Source organism: Schistocerca piceifrons, chromosome 3 (assembly GCF_021461385.2).
Source record: "Schistocerca piceifrons isolate TAMUIC-IGC-003096 chromosome 3, iqSchPice1.1, whole genome shotgun sequence".
In the NCBI taxonomy this organism is placed as follows: Eukaryota; Metazoa; Arthropoda; class Insecta; order Orthoptera; family Acrididae; genus Schistocerca; species Schistocerca piceifrons.
Genome location: NC_060140.1, coordinates 538357083 through 538374611, shown reverse-complemented (window position 1 = coordinate 538374611; position 17529 = coordinate 538357083). Strand labels below are relative to the sequence as shown.

Genomic DNA, 17529 nt, shown 5'->3' with positions numbered 1-17529 from the left:
TCCCTGATCAATATCGAAAAACTGAACAACAAACGGAAATATTTTAATGCCCTTATGATTGCTGGCATCAGTGGATATCCCGTAGAAAGAAAAATTTTTGATGTATTCAACGCTTTCCTTTACACTCTGGGGAGTAATAACTGCTTTCACTAATGCTGAGACTTAAGTTCTTGCTGAACTAAACTTTTTTGCAATGGAAGAATCATCAAACATAATGCTGTTAAGCTTATTAGTGCAATCACTAGATCTATAAGTTTGGTGATGTTTTACCGTGTGGTAGGATAGTGTAAGCTCGGCTGCTCCAACTTTCGTCTTTTCACTTGACTGATGTTTCACAAAATAAGTAGAGTTTTACTGCAGCTCGGTGCAGTGTATCTGTTAATGTGTTTCTTTGACCTGATGTCATCAACTACGTCGGAACGTCCACCATGACTTATACTAATAAAACAGTTACATACGGAACACTCTGCTTCGTAATTAAAACGACTGTTTTTAATGAAATTCCATTCCTTGGAATAACAGTCACTGAACTTGCAGACACATTTCGGCATTACGTCTCACAGTACTGCAGCAATAATACCACTAATATGAGAAAAAAAACTACTGCAGTTTGTCTGACAAAACATCAACTACTACACTGTTCTGACAATGAGTGTGTGAGTAAGTGGCGCGACAATCGGACGGTTTCATAGTTGTGTTACAATAATGCAACTTACTACTTGTTGGCCAAAGTACCGCTCAAAGTAAATTATTGCCTGAGTGTATCAATACTGATACTGTGATTATTAGTATGGGACAATGGAGGTTTTTGACAAATAAGCTAAAATATATTAATTTCTTGGGTTGTATTTCCTTTAATATAGTGAAATCACAAAAATTTGAGAAAGTTTCGGGACACCGGAACATAGTGATGAAAACCGGGACAATCCCGGTTTTCCGGGACGTTTGGTCACCCTAGTCTATACTGACGTGAAACGGGTAGTTGTGAATAAGGTTCCTTATAGATTTATGCAGCTTTTCGACACACGTCATCATTTCTGACTTTTTTAATTGTTGTAACTTTTACGAAATTTAAATTGGTATTGAGTGAAGATTCTATTCATCGATATTCACAATGCCTCAAATCTGTATTTACCCTCCCCAGAATGTTGTTTGCATCATTGAATGGAGTTTTGCGTGTAGTGCTCATAAATAAACTCGTCGTGCTAGGCGGGAGTTAGCGATTCCTCGTGGGGATGTCGGAAGCATTTTTTATACGTTGTTTGCTTTTCAAACAATGACGCCAACGCAATAATTCCTTCATGCATGGGGTAACAATGTGTAGAGTTTAGTGTCATTAAGAGTGTGGAGATAGAAAACAGAAATGTCATTTCAAGTCTAGTGTTCAGTGATAAGGCAACAACGAACGCGAACTGTTACAATTTTAAAATATGGATAACACAGCAAGGTCGAGCTTGAGTCTCAGAGCTGCGTAGTTTTACGACCGTTTTCCGAAGAAAACTGATCGATGGAAAACACATCGATGTACACGTGGCATCTTCCTCAGATATGAGAACATGTCGAAAAGGTTACAGCACCACCACACTGGCAGCTGCATCTAACAGCATTTCTTAACAATGGGCTGCCTGAATGATGGGTGGACCGTGACCGGTGTACGGATCTCACATTGCACCGTTGGCCTCCATTGTTACGTGACCTCACGGTACGTGATTTCTTTTTGGGATGGTTTTCGCGTGAGTTTCTGTCTACGTGGCTCCCCTTCCAATTACTTTGGACTACCGTCTGGATGTTTTGTCGTGTGGTCCATGGAAGGACATTGAACATATGTGAAAGTGGAATGAGACCATTGGTTTTAAACGTATTTGTAAAATGTATCTAAGTGGGGTATGCGCATGCAAGTAAAATACAATGCCTAAGTTCAAGTTGGAGAGGGGAGAAAGGAAATGAAAGGGACTGTTAATGATAGCTACATCGGGTCTTTTTACGGAGTGGGCGGAGAAAAGTGAAAATGTGTGCTGTACTTGGATTCGAACCAGGGATCTCCTATTTACTAGGCAGGTACGTTAAACAATGCGGTGCTCAGACACCGTGTTTATCGGAACTGGGAGGACTATTTCGGTACTCCTCCCGGCCGACCCACATTGCCAACTAGTGCCAACTATCAGAACTTTCCGTCCATGACCTCCATGCTCGCTAACTTGAGATGCCAGCAAGAGGGTGGGCGTAATTGCGTATCCTCTCTGACGGTAGTAGATTCATTGCCCATCTAGGCTAATCAGTTATGTGAAGGCGTGGTGTCTCTTCTTCCGGACGTGTCCAGGTGTCAGCCCAAACAAATTCTGCTCATCTCATTTTTCATACAACGCTCAGCGGTGACAGAATGCTTGGGTTTGTTTCCCCTTTACAAACAAAATGATTTATAAGTCGGAATATTATATGTCCATTTGATAGGGCGCTACCACGTTATTCTTATGTGATATTCATTTAACCGATATCTATTAACAGGAACAATATAACATGAAGAATAATCGGTATTCCAGCGGCTATTCACTAGCGCACTTTTGTACGGCGGTATCAGTCAGCGCGAGCGAGGGCAGAGCTGTAACTACTTGTTACTCCTCATGTTTTATTGTCCCTCTTAACACATATCGGTAAAACGAATATTGCGCTATGCTAACTTGTTTGGGCTGACTCCAGCAAGACGTTGCAAAAACAAAATTACAAGCATCTGTCGAAACACCAGAGAAAATGGCCCTGACGGCTGTTAGGAGAGTCAATTTGTATATCCTTGTAAAATCGGATGGGTCTCCGACAAATAAAAACTTTATAGTAGTAGGCACAAGTTAAAATTCATCCCAAGTTTCTGTCCTTGTGCATGTAAAAGGTATAGTCTTCTGAATCTGGATGAACCTTTTTGAATCACGCTGTAGAACCCTTTGCATGAAGTACAAGATCTTGTTTCAGTGCCTCCCAATGCGCTATACTGAGTAAAAGTAATTTAGCAAAGGTTAAACGATTTTACTTGAACTACAAAACGCTACGTATGCTATCCTCCAAGCATTCTCTATGTTTTACCAAAAGAACGTCGTCTTTCCTCAAGGGATTTCCATTAGAGTTCGCGAAGCATTTCCGTAATACTCGCATTTCGACCTAACATACCGGTAATAAAACACTTTACATCATCGTAGGTTATAAATTACGTAGACTAAATTCCACTGATTTGTAACGTATACACATCAGTAATGCTCATTCCACTAAGAGTATTGTTTTTCGCGATCATCTCTATTTAAGTTAAATTATTAGATAGAGATGCAACCTCGTTACCGTATTTACTACAGCAAAAGATATTCGACACGTAAACTTGCGGAAATACCAGTAAACAAACAAGTAAATGAGCAACATTTAAATCTGCTGCTACAAATCACGAAAGGAGTACTGCTTCACACTGTTAATGTTTTCGGTGTATAATTGGCAGGCAGAATACGCAGTATATACAAGCAATACACATAAAAATATAACACAAAATGTTTAGCAACAGTACTTATGTAATGGAGAAAAGAAATTTGGAAAATGCTGCAAAAGAACTCTGCACAGCTAAACAACCAAAGACAAAATAATAATACAAACCAGTAAAGCAAACGTGGTGGTCAACAAACTAATCGTCTTTCTCGTACGGCAATGTTAGGATAAAGCGTTTTGTTTACAAACAAGTACTTCTCTAAAAGGTGCGGAGAATTGTCCACCAATGAAACAGTTGTTCATATTTGATGCATCCACATATTTTAGGTTTTGTATTTCGAATTTTTGAACGTTCGCTTACTCAAATATAACAACGCTCCGACAGGGTGAAGAGGTGCTGGTGGCCGTGCGGGAGGGCGTACTGAGAGGCAGCACAGCCACGAGCGCCTACAACACGACGTACTCCACCTTCCTGGGCATTCCTTACGCCGAGCCGCCGGTCGGAGACCTGCGCTTCGAGGTGAGTGGACAGACGGACAGCACTTGTATCATTATTATTATTAAAAGCTCGCTTACAGTGAGATTACTTTCTCTCAGATCGGTTCACGGAGAGCTGTGAATGTATCCCGTGAGCAAGTTACAGTAAACTGGTTGATAGTCAAATAAATGTAACACTTTATGAATCCAGAATGAGATTTTCACTCTGCAGCGGAGTGTGCACTGATGTGAAACTTCCTGACAGATTAAAACTGTGTGCCCGACCGAGACTCGAACTCGGGCAAAGGTCGAGTCTCGGTCGGGCACACAGTTTTAATCTGCCAGGAAGTTTCACTTTATGAATGTTTGCTTGTTCAGTGGACGTATGGCACACGAATGGAATGAATCTTTGATATACCCTATTTGAAAAAAAAGGCGATAAATTAAAATGCCAAAATTACCGAGAAATAACTCTACAAAGTTCATGCTGCAAACTGTAGGCTAAACTTACAAATAAGACTTTAGTACCAATAGTGGAAGCACGTATGTTGGAGGTATAACATGGTTTTAGGAAAGGTACATCATGTTCGGCCTTACTTTTCACTTTGGCACAAGTAACCGTGAAAAGAAGGGAGTTTAGATTGCCAGCTTACTATGTTCTTTTTGAAAAGGCGTTTAACAAGGTTGAGTAGAAAAAATCTATGGGAATCACCCTTTCTCCGCCATGTGCGTTATACGCCTATGTGATGTACACTGATTTTTCAGTTTTCGCCGTGTGCATCATAAGCGATCACGTGAGGACTCGTGAGTATTTGTCTGTGTTGCATATATTATCAGAGTTGTGCTGAAAACAAATGGGCGCCACTTTCTACCGGCCAGCGGCAAAAGTTCTTTGATGGTTTTGTAGTGCATTACTGGATGACTGGCAGTTGTTACCTGGTTACGATACATAGCACCTGTATGTGATCCTTGCTGGCAATGGCGTTTCGATTACATGGTTGGCGTTGCGTAGTCCTTGTCTTCAATAAGACTTTGTGGTTTTTCGTGAAAAATGGATTCACAAGAGCTCAGATCCAAAAATGATTGAAGGAATCGAGCTTAAGTGATGAGTCACTGTTCGGAAGTGGCATTAATTCCCACGAAGACAATCGTCCTCGTTCCTGGAGCTAGAGTAGTAGTGAAGATGAAGTAATTCCATTAAAGAAACAAAACATACACATGCAAGTTACGAATGATACGTCCATAAGTTGGGAAAACGAAGTTCATCTTCCACTGACCATAACAGCAAAAGTGAGCTGTCACCTACAGAGATATCGTGTACTGATGGGCTCCCTACTTCACGAATAAAGTGGTCTGACGTGCAGGGGAAAGTAAACTGTTTTGTTATTTCTGGTAACTGTCGATTGGGCAATGCACTCTTGGTTAATCTTCCAGCAAATATTCGTCTCATTGACGTTTATAATTTTTTTCTTGATGAAGAAGTATGCAATTTCATTGTGAAGGAAACAAACCGTTAAGCTGAACAAAAGATTTTTACTGGAACAAATGCAGAGACATTACCACCGTCATCAAGACTGACGTTATAAAGTAATATCAGCGTTGATAATTTGAGGAAATTTATGGGACCTTTGTTGTGGATGGCTCTTGGTTAGAAGCGATATTAGAGCCGGAAGCTGCTTTTTAAAAACCAGGTATCTTCTACTATGTCCCGAAATACACTGAAGCGCCAAAGAAACAGGTACAGGGATGCGTATTCAAATACAGAGACATGTAAACAGGCAGTGTTGTGTACATAGTTCCGCGTAGTCAACGCGTACACAACTTTCCCACTAGAGCGCGCCCCGCTAAGCACAACAGCGCAGGCGCAGCGCTCGTCCGTCTCCGCACTACGAGATGGCGCTGTCATAGAAACGGACCAAATTCTGCTTCCGCCGATCCGCGTATTAATATATAACGCAGCCAATGAGATTGCTGCTAACGTAGAACCTTTTCTCCTCGCGGATCACACTCGCGCAGTGATACCTGAACGCGCGAGGTATTATAACGAGTGTACAGACCTCCGATTAGTCAGTCTGCATTGGTCTGCACCAGTCTGTGCCAGTCTGCATTTGTCTATACCAGTCTATAGTCAAGTTTCAGTCTGCGCCTAATAAGATTACCATATTCCTGTACATAGCCATAAAGATAAATGTATAGACACTTCGTCAAGTATCAGAGATATGTGAGAATAAGATTAACGTACCAAGACCAAAGGAACTTCAGATTGTCAATTGTAAACAGCATCCAGAATCAAGTTAAGTAATGTCTATGCTTTTTATTATTTTAATAAATGTGTGTGAAAATTAATCAAGTTCTGTTTAAAGTTGGTCACCGTCAATCTGCTACTCTAAGCGTGCAAGTGGCATTTCTATCGTCTGACCTAACGGCAGAAGACAAACACGCCACGATAAGACCATGAGACATGTTGCTGACACTCGCCTACTTCGTTAGAACGACAAGTCAAATAATATGATGGTGTGTGTACCGAAGGTGTTACAGTACGCACACCACAGGCAGAATACAGCGCTACGGTCGGAAACGCCTCTGTAATACAAGGGTCTGTCGCAGTTGTTAAATCGGTTGCTGTTGCTACAGTGGCAGGTTATCGAAGTTGAAATGCGTTTGAACATAGCGTTATAGTCGGCGCACGAGGGGTGGGACGCTACATCTCCGAGATAGCGATGAAGTGGGGATTTTCCCGTACGACCGCTTCACGAGTGTACCGTGAATATCAGGAATCCGGTAGAACATCAAACCTCCGACATCGCTGCGGCCGGAAAAGATCTTCCAAGGACAAGACCAATGACGACTGAAGATAATCGTTCAACATGACAGAAGTGCAACCCTACCACAAATTGCTGTAGATTTCAGTGGTGGACCATCAAAAAGTGTCAGCGTGCGAATCATTCAACGAAACCATTAGCTTTATTAGCTTACCTTTTTACATTAAGGTGTATGATGCACGTTAGTTTTTGATACCAAAGGAATCATCGATATGGGCTTTCGGAGCCGAAGGCCAACTATTGTAACCTTGGTGACTGCAGGACACGAAGCTTTACTCCTCGCCTGGGCCCGTCAATATCGACATTGGATGTTGGTGACTGGAAACATGTTGCCTGATCCGAAGACTCTCGTTTCAAATTGTAGCGAGCGTATAGACGTGCACGGGCATGGAGACAACCTCATGAATCCATGGATCCTGCATGTCAGTAGTGGACGGTTCAAGGTGGTGGGGGTTCTGTAGTGGTGTGGGGCGTGTGCAGCTGGAGTGATATGGGACTCCTGATACATCTAGGTGTGACTGTGACAGGTGACACATACATAAGCATCCTGTCTTATCACCTGCATACATTCATGTCTATTGTGCATTCCGTCGGACTTGGGCAATTCCAGCACGACAATGCGACACCCCTACACGTCCAGAATTGATGCAGAGTGGCTCCAGGAACACTCTTCTGAGTTTGAACACTTCCACTGGACAGCAAACTCCCCAGGCATGAACATAATTGAGCATATCTGGGATGCCTTGCAGCGTGCTGTTCAGAAGAGATCTCCACTCACTGACACTCTTAAGGATTTATGGACAGCCCTGCAGGATTCAGGACGTGAATTCCCCTCATTGCTACTTTAGACGCTAGTTGTCCATGCCACGTCGTGTTGCGGCACTTCCGTGTGCTCGCGGGGCCGTACACGATATTAAGCAAGTGTACCAGTTTCTTTAGCTCTCCAGTGTATGTTGGATTTGCTACTTCGTTGTACATTTTTGCGACAGTGAAAATATAGATGAATATGACTAGGTTTTCAAAATGACGAAGCTTGTGAATCGTCTGAACAAAAACTTCAAAGAAGCTTTCACTCCAGGTGAAGGAGTTTGTACCGATGAAACAATGGTTTCATTTCGTGGAAATTTATGCTTTCGCCAGTTCGTTTCTGGAAAACGTTTTAAATACGGACAGAAATTATCCAAAGTGGGTGCTGTAGGCGGATATACACTACGTGATCAAAAGTATCCAGACACCTGCCTGAAAATGACTGACAAGTTCGTGGCGCCCTCCATCCGTAATGCTGGAATTCAGTATGGTGTTGGCCCACCCTTAGCCTTGATGAGAGTTTCCACTCTCGCAGGCATACGCTCAAGCAGGTGTGTGTGTGTGTGTGTGTGTGTGTGTGTGTGTGTGTGTGTGTGTGTGTGTGTGAATTCCTAAGGGACCACACTGCTGAGGTCATCGCTTCCTAAACCTACACACTACTTAAATTAACTTAAACTCACTTATCCTAAGAACAACACACAGACCCATGCCCGAGGAAGGACTCGAAATCCGACGGGATGGGGCTGCGCAATCCATGACTCTGCGCATCAAACCGCGTGGCCACTCCTCCTCATACAGTTGCTGGTCGGTTTCTTGGGGAATGGCAGCCCTCTCTTCACGGAGTGCTGCTCTAAGGAGATGTATCAATGTCGGTTGGTGAGGCCTGACGACAAGTCGGTGTTCCTAAACATCCCAAAGGTGTTCTATAGGATCCAGGTCAGGACTCTGTGCAGGCCAGTTCATTACAGGAATGATACTGTCGTGTGACCACTCCGCCACAGGACGTGCATTATGAACAGATGCTCGATGATGTCGAAAGATGCAGTTGCCATCGCCGAATTGCTCTTCAACAGTGGGAAGCAAGAAGGTGCTTAAAACATTAATGTAGGCCTGTGCTGTGATAGTGCCACGCAAAACAACACGGGGTGCATGACCTCTCCATGAAAAACACGACCACACCATAACACCATCGCCTCTGAATTTTACTGTTGGCACTACACACGCTGGCAGATGACGTTCACCGGGCATTCGACATACCCACACCCTGCCATCGGATCGTCACATCGTGTACCGTGATTCGTCACTCCACTGTTCAATCGTCCTATGTTTACGCTCCTTACACCAAACGAGGCGTCGTTTGGCATTTATCGGCGCGATGTGTGGCTTATGAGCAAGCCCTCGGCCATGTTTCTCACCTCCCGTCTAACTGTCGTAGTACTTGCAGTGGATCCTGTGTGATGCTATGGATAGACGTCTGCCTGTTACAAATTACGACCCTCTTCAACTGTCGGCCGTCTCTGTCAGTGAACAGACGAGGTCGACCTGTACGCTTTTGTGCTGTACGTGTCTCTTCACATCTAGGGAAGTTTAGGAGTGTGGAAATCTCGCGTACAAACGTATGGCAACTGACTCCCAATTAACTGACCATGTTAGGAGTCCGTGAGTTCCGCGGATTGCCCCATTCTGCTCTCTCACGATGTTTAATGACTGCTGAGGTCGCTGATGTGGAGTACCTGGCAGTAGGTGGCAGCACAATGCACCTAATATGAAAAACGTATGTTTTGGGGGGTTTCCTGATACTTTTGATCACACAGTGTGCTTAGAATGTCAAAATGTACCGTGGAAAAGAAGTTAATGTTATAAACGTAACAGCAAATGTTTTAGAGTTAATGGAATCGCTTCTGAATTCTGGGAGGACATTCTTTGAGGATATGTTATACACTTCTCATCTAGTGGGAACACTCCGCGGGAACAGAATGGGTAATCCAAAAACTATTATCAGAAAAAATAATGGAGAATTGGGAAATGGCGGATGCGAACAGCAACAAAAGGTGGTTATCCGTAAGTGGCGTGCATTGCAGTCAAGCTCATGCTTGAGGAAGTCACTGAAGTGGTACCGCAAAGCGCCTTTGAATGATTATTCAATAGCACTTTTGTAAATGATGGTACTTTGTATCTTCAGATTACAAAATGAAAAATGGGTATCAATGCTTTCCATGAGGCTACTGCTAATGAATTACTCGGGACTGGCGATGTTCAGGGAATCACGAACTGGTTGTAACTGCAGAGAGACCACTTTGTTAACAACTGTTAGCACAAACTCTCAAAATGAGAGGGTGAAACGATGCTATCAAATACATCAAGCTGGTGTCACTGAAATGCCAAATTTGTTCTCAGAGTTTCATGCACAAGTGTGTGATAATGTCAGTTTTCTATTTTGATAATCAAAGAAATTATGCCGGCCGTTGTGGCAGAGCGGTTCTAGGCGCTTCAGTCTGGAACCGCGCGACCGCTACGGTCGCAGGTTCGAATCCTGCCTCGGGCTTGGATGTGTGTGGTGTCCTTAGGTTAGTTAGGTTTAAGTAGTTCTAAGTTCTAGGGGACTGATGACCTCAGACGTTATGTCCCATAGTGCTCAGAGCCATTTGAACCATTTGAAAGAAATTATGTAAGACGCAGTTGGAGGTTTTACTTGCCAGTAGTAATGTCTTCCTCAGATATATGAGTATGCATCAAGAGTGATGCACATTGCCATATAAAGCATCTAGTTGCATCTTAAGTTTAAAATGGGTCATGTGCATCAAATCTGATCACACCGTATTTAGCAAGTTAATACCGATTTTTTACAGTTTTACACGTGATCGACTTTACTAACTTAAATTTTTTAAAGTAATATGAAGAAAAAAGTCATGGTCAAAACGGAAAATTTACCGAAATGATACCGGCAGTCCAAGTGTTAAGGAATTGGGAGATCCTGCGCATCTTGTTGAAGAAATTCAGTCATTATATAAAAATAATAATACAAGGACCCGTACTGTGAGTAATGGGACGGAATCTGCCGATATTAATCAAGGAGGTAGACAAGGCTGTAAACGGCCCCCCTCCACCCCCCACCCCCCCGTTCCCACCGTTTAATTTTTACATTTACGATATAGTTAGAAAATAATTGACTTTATTAAACGACACATTATGACTTGATACTTTTAATTTTATGACTATGCTGTTTGCTGATGATCAGAATTTAACAGGAGAATCTAAAGAAAAGGTTCAAATTTCGGAACACAAATTGAGTCAAATTGCCGCTAAATTTGGAATGGGGATATCGACAGATAAAACAAAAGTGATGCACTTCAAGGATTGGAATCCACAAGGGCGAAATTTGTTATAAATGGTCAACTAATTAAACAAATAAGGCAATTTAAATATTTAAAATACAATTTTAAATTTCCAGAGTCACATGATGTAGAGATCAAACTGGCCAGATACAGACATTTCTGTGGACATATACAACGTACATTAAAACATAACATACGGAAGGAAACATTAGCTGGCCGGTGTGGCCGAGCGGTTCTAGGTGCTTCAGTCTGGAACCGAGCGACCGCTACGGTCGCAGGTTCGAATCCTGCCTCAGGCATGGATGTGTGTGATGTCCTTAGGTTAGTTAGGTTTAAGTAGTTCTAAGTTCTAGGGGACTGCTGACCTCAGATGATAAGTCCCATAGTGCTCAGAGCCATTTGAACCATTTGAAGGAAACATTATTTAAACTCTACAAAGTAATATTGTTCGTTAGTTTGATGCTGTATGCTAGAAATGTTGAAAAGTAACATGTGATTAACTACGACGAATCGAATCATCAATGATAAAATTCCTCCACTTCGTAGCGGATATTCGTTGTTGGACCACTAGAGAAATGATGATATTAGAGAACTAGAAGTTGAACCTATTATAACTACAACTGAAAAATACCGACCGAACTGAGGAGACCATATCCCACTTATGTCTAACGAATGAATAACTAAAGCGGCAGTACAATGTAGCCCAACCGGCGAGATACGTAGGACGTTCCTTAAAACAGATGCCATGAATAGCTCTGAGGCGAAACATTCCAAAAGACCTAATCCTTGAAGACGATGATGATAAATGTAACATCTGAAACAACATGTGTCGGTATGAACTTACTCTTTGATGGCGAGCGGCATGGATTTGTTGCAAGTAATAATTCCAGTAAACTATTTACGTTCCTTGGAAACGTATATTTAGGTACGTGGGATGACAAGTTTTGTGACTGACGACTGACGACTGACTGATTATTTCGCAGGAAAGTTTAAGTTGCCACCAACCATCCGAATTAATGTTTTTCCCATTTCACTGTCACTGCAACTGAAGTTCTGCACTAGCAGCACGGTGAAAAACTTTAAAAAGATACATTTTTCGGTCTACAGCATTGTAGATGGCGTATAAGTTGCACCAGCCGTTCATGTGAACGTCCACAGGTCACGCAAGTCGTGAGAATCAAGTGGGTGGCTATGTGACAGTTGGTTGTGTAAGATCAGCCCGGTGAGAAGAGTGAAAGTGGAGAAAGAGGCAGAGTGACGGAAAGGAGCTGCCGAGTATGGACTTTTCCCTGAACACTACGGGTATAAAGTTGATGGATTTCTTGGTGGTTCAACAGGCCTGCAAGGAATACTGTATCAGCTGCAGAAATGAATACGGTCCTGAAAATATCCTAATTGACAGGTTCCGGAGAGCAAACGTTACAAAGGGAACTGAAATCAATGGACTTTTGGAATCTGGTACCTTGCTTAAGGGCACTGCTCACAGAGGAACATTATAACTTGCAGTGATCGAAATTTTATGCAATATATTGAGTGTACTTTGAGTTCAGGATTTGAGTATGAAACAAAATGTAACACAGTACCTTAAACTGCACTTATGTACGGCATTTGCATGTTAAACAGCATGAATCAGAATATCTTAAAAAGCTCAAAAAATCTGGAAATTACGCAGTTAGGAGCGACAGCCACAAGGCTGTAAATGGAATTAGTCACAAACATTTATTTTTATAAACGAAATTGCTTTTCGACTAAGGCTCTCCAAGTACTATTTATAAATTGCTATCATAAGTGAAAAGGAAATAATGATTTGCCCATCAGTAACAAATTTCTCGTGCTTGTAGCAGGGCTTCCAGTGTTGTTGCTATGATATGAGAGCCTCACATGAATGAGAAGGCTTTCAAGCAGGCAATAGTTAAGCTACTCCTGGAGAGACTGGAGGCGTCCTCGAGCAGGCAAGCTGCGTCTTGTGGCAGTATGAAGGCAGTGGATGGATGTTCTTTGGTCGTCGGGCCCCGTCTGCCAAAGTCCGGCGACAGGAATGTAGTGGGTCCGCTACTGCTCCCACTATTCCCTCAGCAAGAAGCCACTTACAGACTTTGAAAGTATTTCTAAAAAGCTTTTCTTCCCTTGGCAAAATGCATGTCACATATTTGACTTCGGCGGCCCATATCCTCTGGGAGTGTCCAGCTGTCTACTCTGTCCCTGCATTTGATAACGTCTCCTTTTTGGCAGTCTGATAATGTGGATCTGTGCCCCTTCAACACTTCTCAATAGCAGAGACCGCTCACTGTGCTCCAAAGATTTTTGTTCCACTGGCACACAATAGCGGCAGTGTGGAAGCCATGGGGTCTTTCAAATGTGGGCAAGTGTGCCCCACAGGTGGTGGCGTAGCCACTTATTCAGGGGTCGATCAGCTGCTTGTCTTACACTGAAGAGAGAGTGTCTGGAGGGGGGCAGCCAGGGTTCTGTAGAGGCTAGATCCCTTCATAACGTCCATATTATATTGGTGACACGACATCCAGAGACGAATACATTACGTTTCTCCCGACTTAAAACACGCAAATCTCAACTGTACCCAAATTTCTTCCATAAAACTGGCAGTAGCCTACACAAAAAGGTCTTACACTGTCTTTCTATGACCCATTCACATTCAAATAGTTGCACTCCATGTTTGTCCCGTAGTGATCAAAATCTGTATTTAATGTCCCTAACACTGGGCGTCTCTTATTACTTGTACAATCATAAAAATTGTATCTCAGTGGCTATACAAGGGGTTGCCTATTCATAGTGCATTGTTGCCAGATATCACTCATCCCCTCCCCTCTCTACCTCTGCCTTCCCCCACAACATCATGCAATGTTACCAGATTTCTGAAGGTCAATTTCTCCATTGTACAAAATGGCGGAAAATTCAAATTTTGTTGGGAAATTCAAAAACAGGCCAATTATGCCACCCATATGATGTCACCTAGGAAGCAGGGCTGTTCTCTTAACTATAAATAGATAGCAAAAAATCCAAGATGGTGTATTGCCATACTTGAATCAAAGAGAGGGATACTGGCCCAACTTGCACTGTGGCCCAATATTCCCCTGAGACAAAGAATGTTTGTTTGCCCTACAGGCCAAAGTCTGCGATTTTGGAACAAAGTGCAAGATCACCCCTATCTCCTCTGTATCAGTTCCAGAACAAAGGGTATTTGTTTCCCTTGCAGGTGCAGGCCTATGTGCTAGACAGAAGAGGCCAGTCTCAACCTGAAGAAGTTTTTCATCATTTAGGTAGTAACCAGTCTGGTGAAGTGCTTTCAGTGATATGAGAACAGGGTTTCCCAAACTATTAACCATTCATATGTTTAGGGACCTGCAGTCATGATTGTCACACCATGGTCACCAGGTTCTACCTTGACATTCTCACCGCTCGCTCCAAGTTGAGGTCCAGCTATCCAAAGCTTAAAGCAACCCCCCAACTCCTCTGCTGCCGAAGTATAAACATTTAAGTCTCCTGTGATGTAACCGTACGTTGGATCCTAAATTTAAGTCCACCTATGCTACGCTTAAACTACTGCCAGGAATAAGATAGTAAAAATGTTGTACCTTTATTTAAATGAACACCACACTATAGAGTGGCCCCTTTGCATCATGGCAAATTTCATGACTGCCAGACCAGTCAAGAAGTCCTCGATTATTGACTGCCTTGTGAGAATAAATTAGCTGCCCTTACGACGCAACACCGTATCAAGTGTATTCTTTGTTTCCTCGACGTACGGTGTGCAGCATACTTCACGGTGCAATCCGACAAAATCCTAATATTCCTAAGGGATGTATGGAGTTGTGTATCTGCAGATAGGAATTAGAATTTCTGATAGTCTCAAAGATGGCGAATGAATGATGTACGCCACAGTTTGAGAACTTGCATAGTTGCAGTTTTCAAGACAATGAAAATTGTTGATTAAGAAATGCACTTGTGCTACTGATGCCAAGAAAATGACAACGAATAGGGATTCAGTGGTAAGTATTCCTCTGAGCGACGGTGCTGAGAAGCGAATCTGCATTTTGTAGACGTGGCTGCCACATATATAGGAAGAGAATTTCCCATCATGTAAAACACATTCAGTTTATTTGACGGCTTGCTATCACTTGTTTATGCTTTTGTGTTGGATGAGCAAGTTGGTTGCTTAAATGAAGAATGACCAACACTTTATTAACAATTTTTTTGTGACTGCTGGGAAGTCGGAAGTTTGTGATGACTGATTAGCTGAATAAAAGATAGTTATGGCGTTAAGTTCGACGAGAAGTGTAGAAGAACAGGGGTCGTTCATGACTGGAAAGATTTGAGCACCGCAATTCTGGTGCAATGAATAGGAAGGGAACCGAAGTGTAAGTGGCTAGCGTACACCCACTAGTTTCGCGAAATTTTGAGTTCTGAGCATTCAAATGATTATGTAACAACCGGAAAGCTAGAATCGAGAGAGTTTCTTGTAAAGACAAGATAAATATTTCACTAAGGAAAGCGCTTTTCTTTTCCTCTGTACAATCCAAATTGATGTAGCTAACACGGTGTAGAGGGACGTCTTTGTTTTCCTGATTCTTTGGAACAATTTAATGGCATCTTCTGAAGGAGGGAGAAAATAATTGAAATATTTATTATATTTTACGGGTTTAAATGTAATAAACTCGAACTCACTCCTTTCTGTTTACTTTTTGGTAAATCACTGACCACATAAGCATGGACTAATGATAATTTTAACCTCTGTCAGGTAACACAGTGGGTCTAGATGGTTACAGGGCTCTGCAGTGGCGGTCGTGAGCAGCTCAGCCGTACTTTTTTCTCATATCACACAAAACTGTCACGCAAGGGTAGCTGCACACCGTGAGAGTCTGAAATGGACATTGAAATGTACGTAATTAGTGGCTCTCCCCCACATTGTTAGTAGAGGCCACTCCAGCAACCAGTATAAAAAAAAAAAAAAACACCCTTACGGACATGCCATGAAGAACAGGCACTGTCACATGTTACGTTAGTAAACAGAAGAATAGGTAGGTGTATGTAAGTGATTGGACTGGCATTAGAGTTCAACTGGATAGTGAGAAATTCAGAATTGAAAGATAAATTAGGTAAGAAAATTTAGCGCCACAAAAACTATTCAAAGCATTCATAATATACACTCCTGGAAATGGAAAAAAGAACACATTGACACCGGTGTGTCAGACCCACCATACTTGCTCCGGACACTGCGAGAGGGCTGTACAAGCAATGATCACACGCACGGCACAGCGGACACACCAGGAACCGCGGTGTTGGCCGTCGAATGGCGCTAGCTGCGCAGCATTTGTGCACCGCCGCCGTCAGTGTCAGCCAGTTTGCCGTGGCATACGGAGCTCCATCGCAGTCTTTAACACTGGTAGCATGCCGCGACAGCGTGGACGTGAACCGTATGTGCAGTTGACGGACTTTGAGCGAGGGCGTATAGTGGGCATGCGGGAGGCCGGGTGGACGTACCACCGAATTGCTCAACACGTGGGGCGTGAGGTCTCCACAGTACATCGATGTTGTCGCCAGTGGTCGGCGGAAGGTGCACGTGCCCGTCGACCTGGGACCGGACCGCAGCGACGCACGGATGCACGCCAAGACCGTAGGATCCTACACAGTGCCGTAGGGGACCGCACCACCACTTCCCAGCAAATTAGGGACACTGTTGCTCCTGGGGTATCGGCGAGGACCATTCGCAACCGTCTCCATGAAGCTGGGCTACGGTTCCGCACACCATTAGGCCGTCTTCCGCTCACGCCCCAACATCGTGCAGCCCGCCTCCAGTGGTGTCGCGACAGGCGTGAATGGAGGGACGTATGGAGACGTGTCGTCTTCAGCGATGAGAGTCGCTTCTGCCTTGGTGCCGATGATGGTCGTATGCGTGTTTGGCGCCGTGCAGGTGAGCGCCACAATCAGGACTGCATACGACCGAGGCACACAGGGCCAACACCCGGCATCATGGTGTGGGGAGCGATCTCCTACACTGGCCGTACACCACTGGTGATCGTCGAGGGGACACTGAATAGCGCACGGTACATTCAAACCGTCATCGAACCCATCGTTCTACCATTCCTAGACCGGCAAGGGAACTTACTGTTCCAACAGGACAATGCACGTCCGCATGTATCCCGTGCCACCCAACGTGCTCTAGAAGGTGTAAGTCAACTACCCTGGCCAGCAAGATCTCCGGATCTGTCCCCCATTGAGCATGTTTGGGACTGGATGAAGCGTCGTCTCACGCGGTCTGCACGTCCAGCACGAACGCTGGTCCAACTGAGGCGCCAGGTGGAAATGGCATGGCAAGCCGTTCCACAGGACTACATCCAGCATCTCTACGATCGTCTCCATGGGAGAATAGCAGCCTGCATTGCTGCGAAAGGCGGATATACACTGTACTAGTGCCGACATTGTGCATGCTCTGTTGCCTGTGTCTATGTGCCTGTGGTTCTGTCAGTGTGATCATGTGATGTGTCTGACCCCAGGAATGTGTCAATAAAGTTTCCCCTTCCTGGGACAATGAATTCACGGTGTTCTTATTTCAATTTCCAGGAGTGTATGTTTTCACATCCCTAACACGGGAAAGTAAAAGACGACTACTAGTT

General features: G+C 43.6%; 1 protein-coding gene across 1 annotated transcript in view; it reads left to right on the top strand.

Moving 5' to 3' along the window:
• Positions 1-17529, top strand: part of LOC124788815 (acetylcholinesterase-like) — an 88156-nt gene that overhangs the window by 13171 nt on the left and 57456 nt on the right. Inside the window, exon 2 of the mRNA XM_047256096.1 lies at positions 3845-3979. Coding sequence (XP_047112052.1) covers positions 3845-3979 — 135 coding nt within the window. The remainder of the gene's footprint in view (positions 1-3844; positions 3980-17529) is intronic.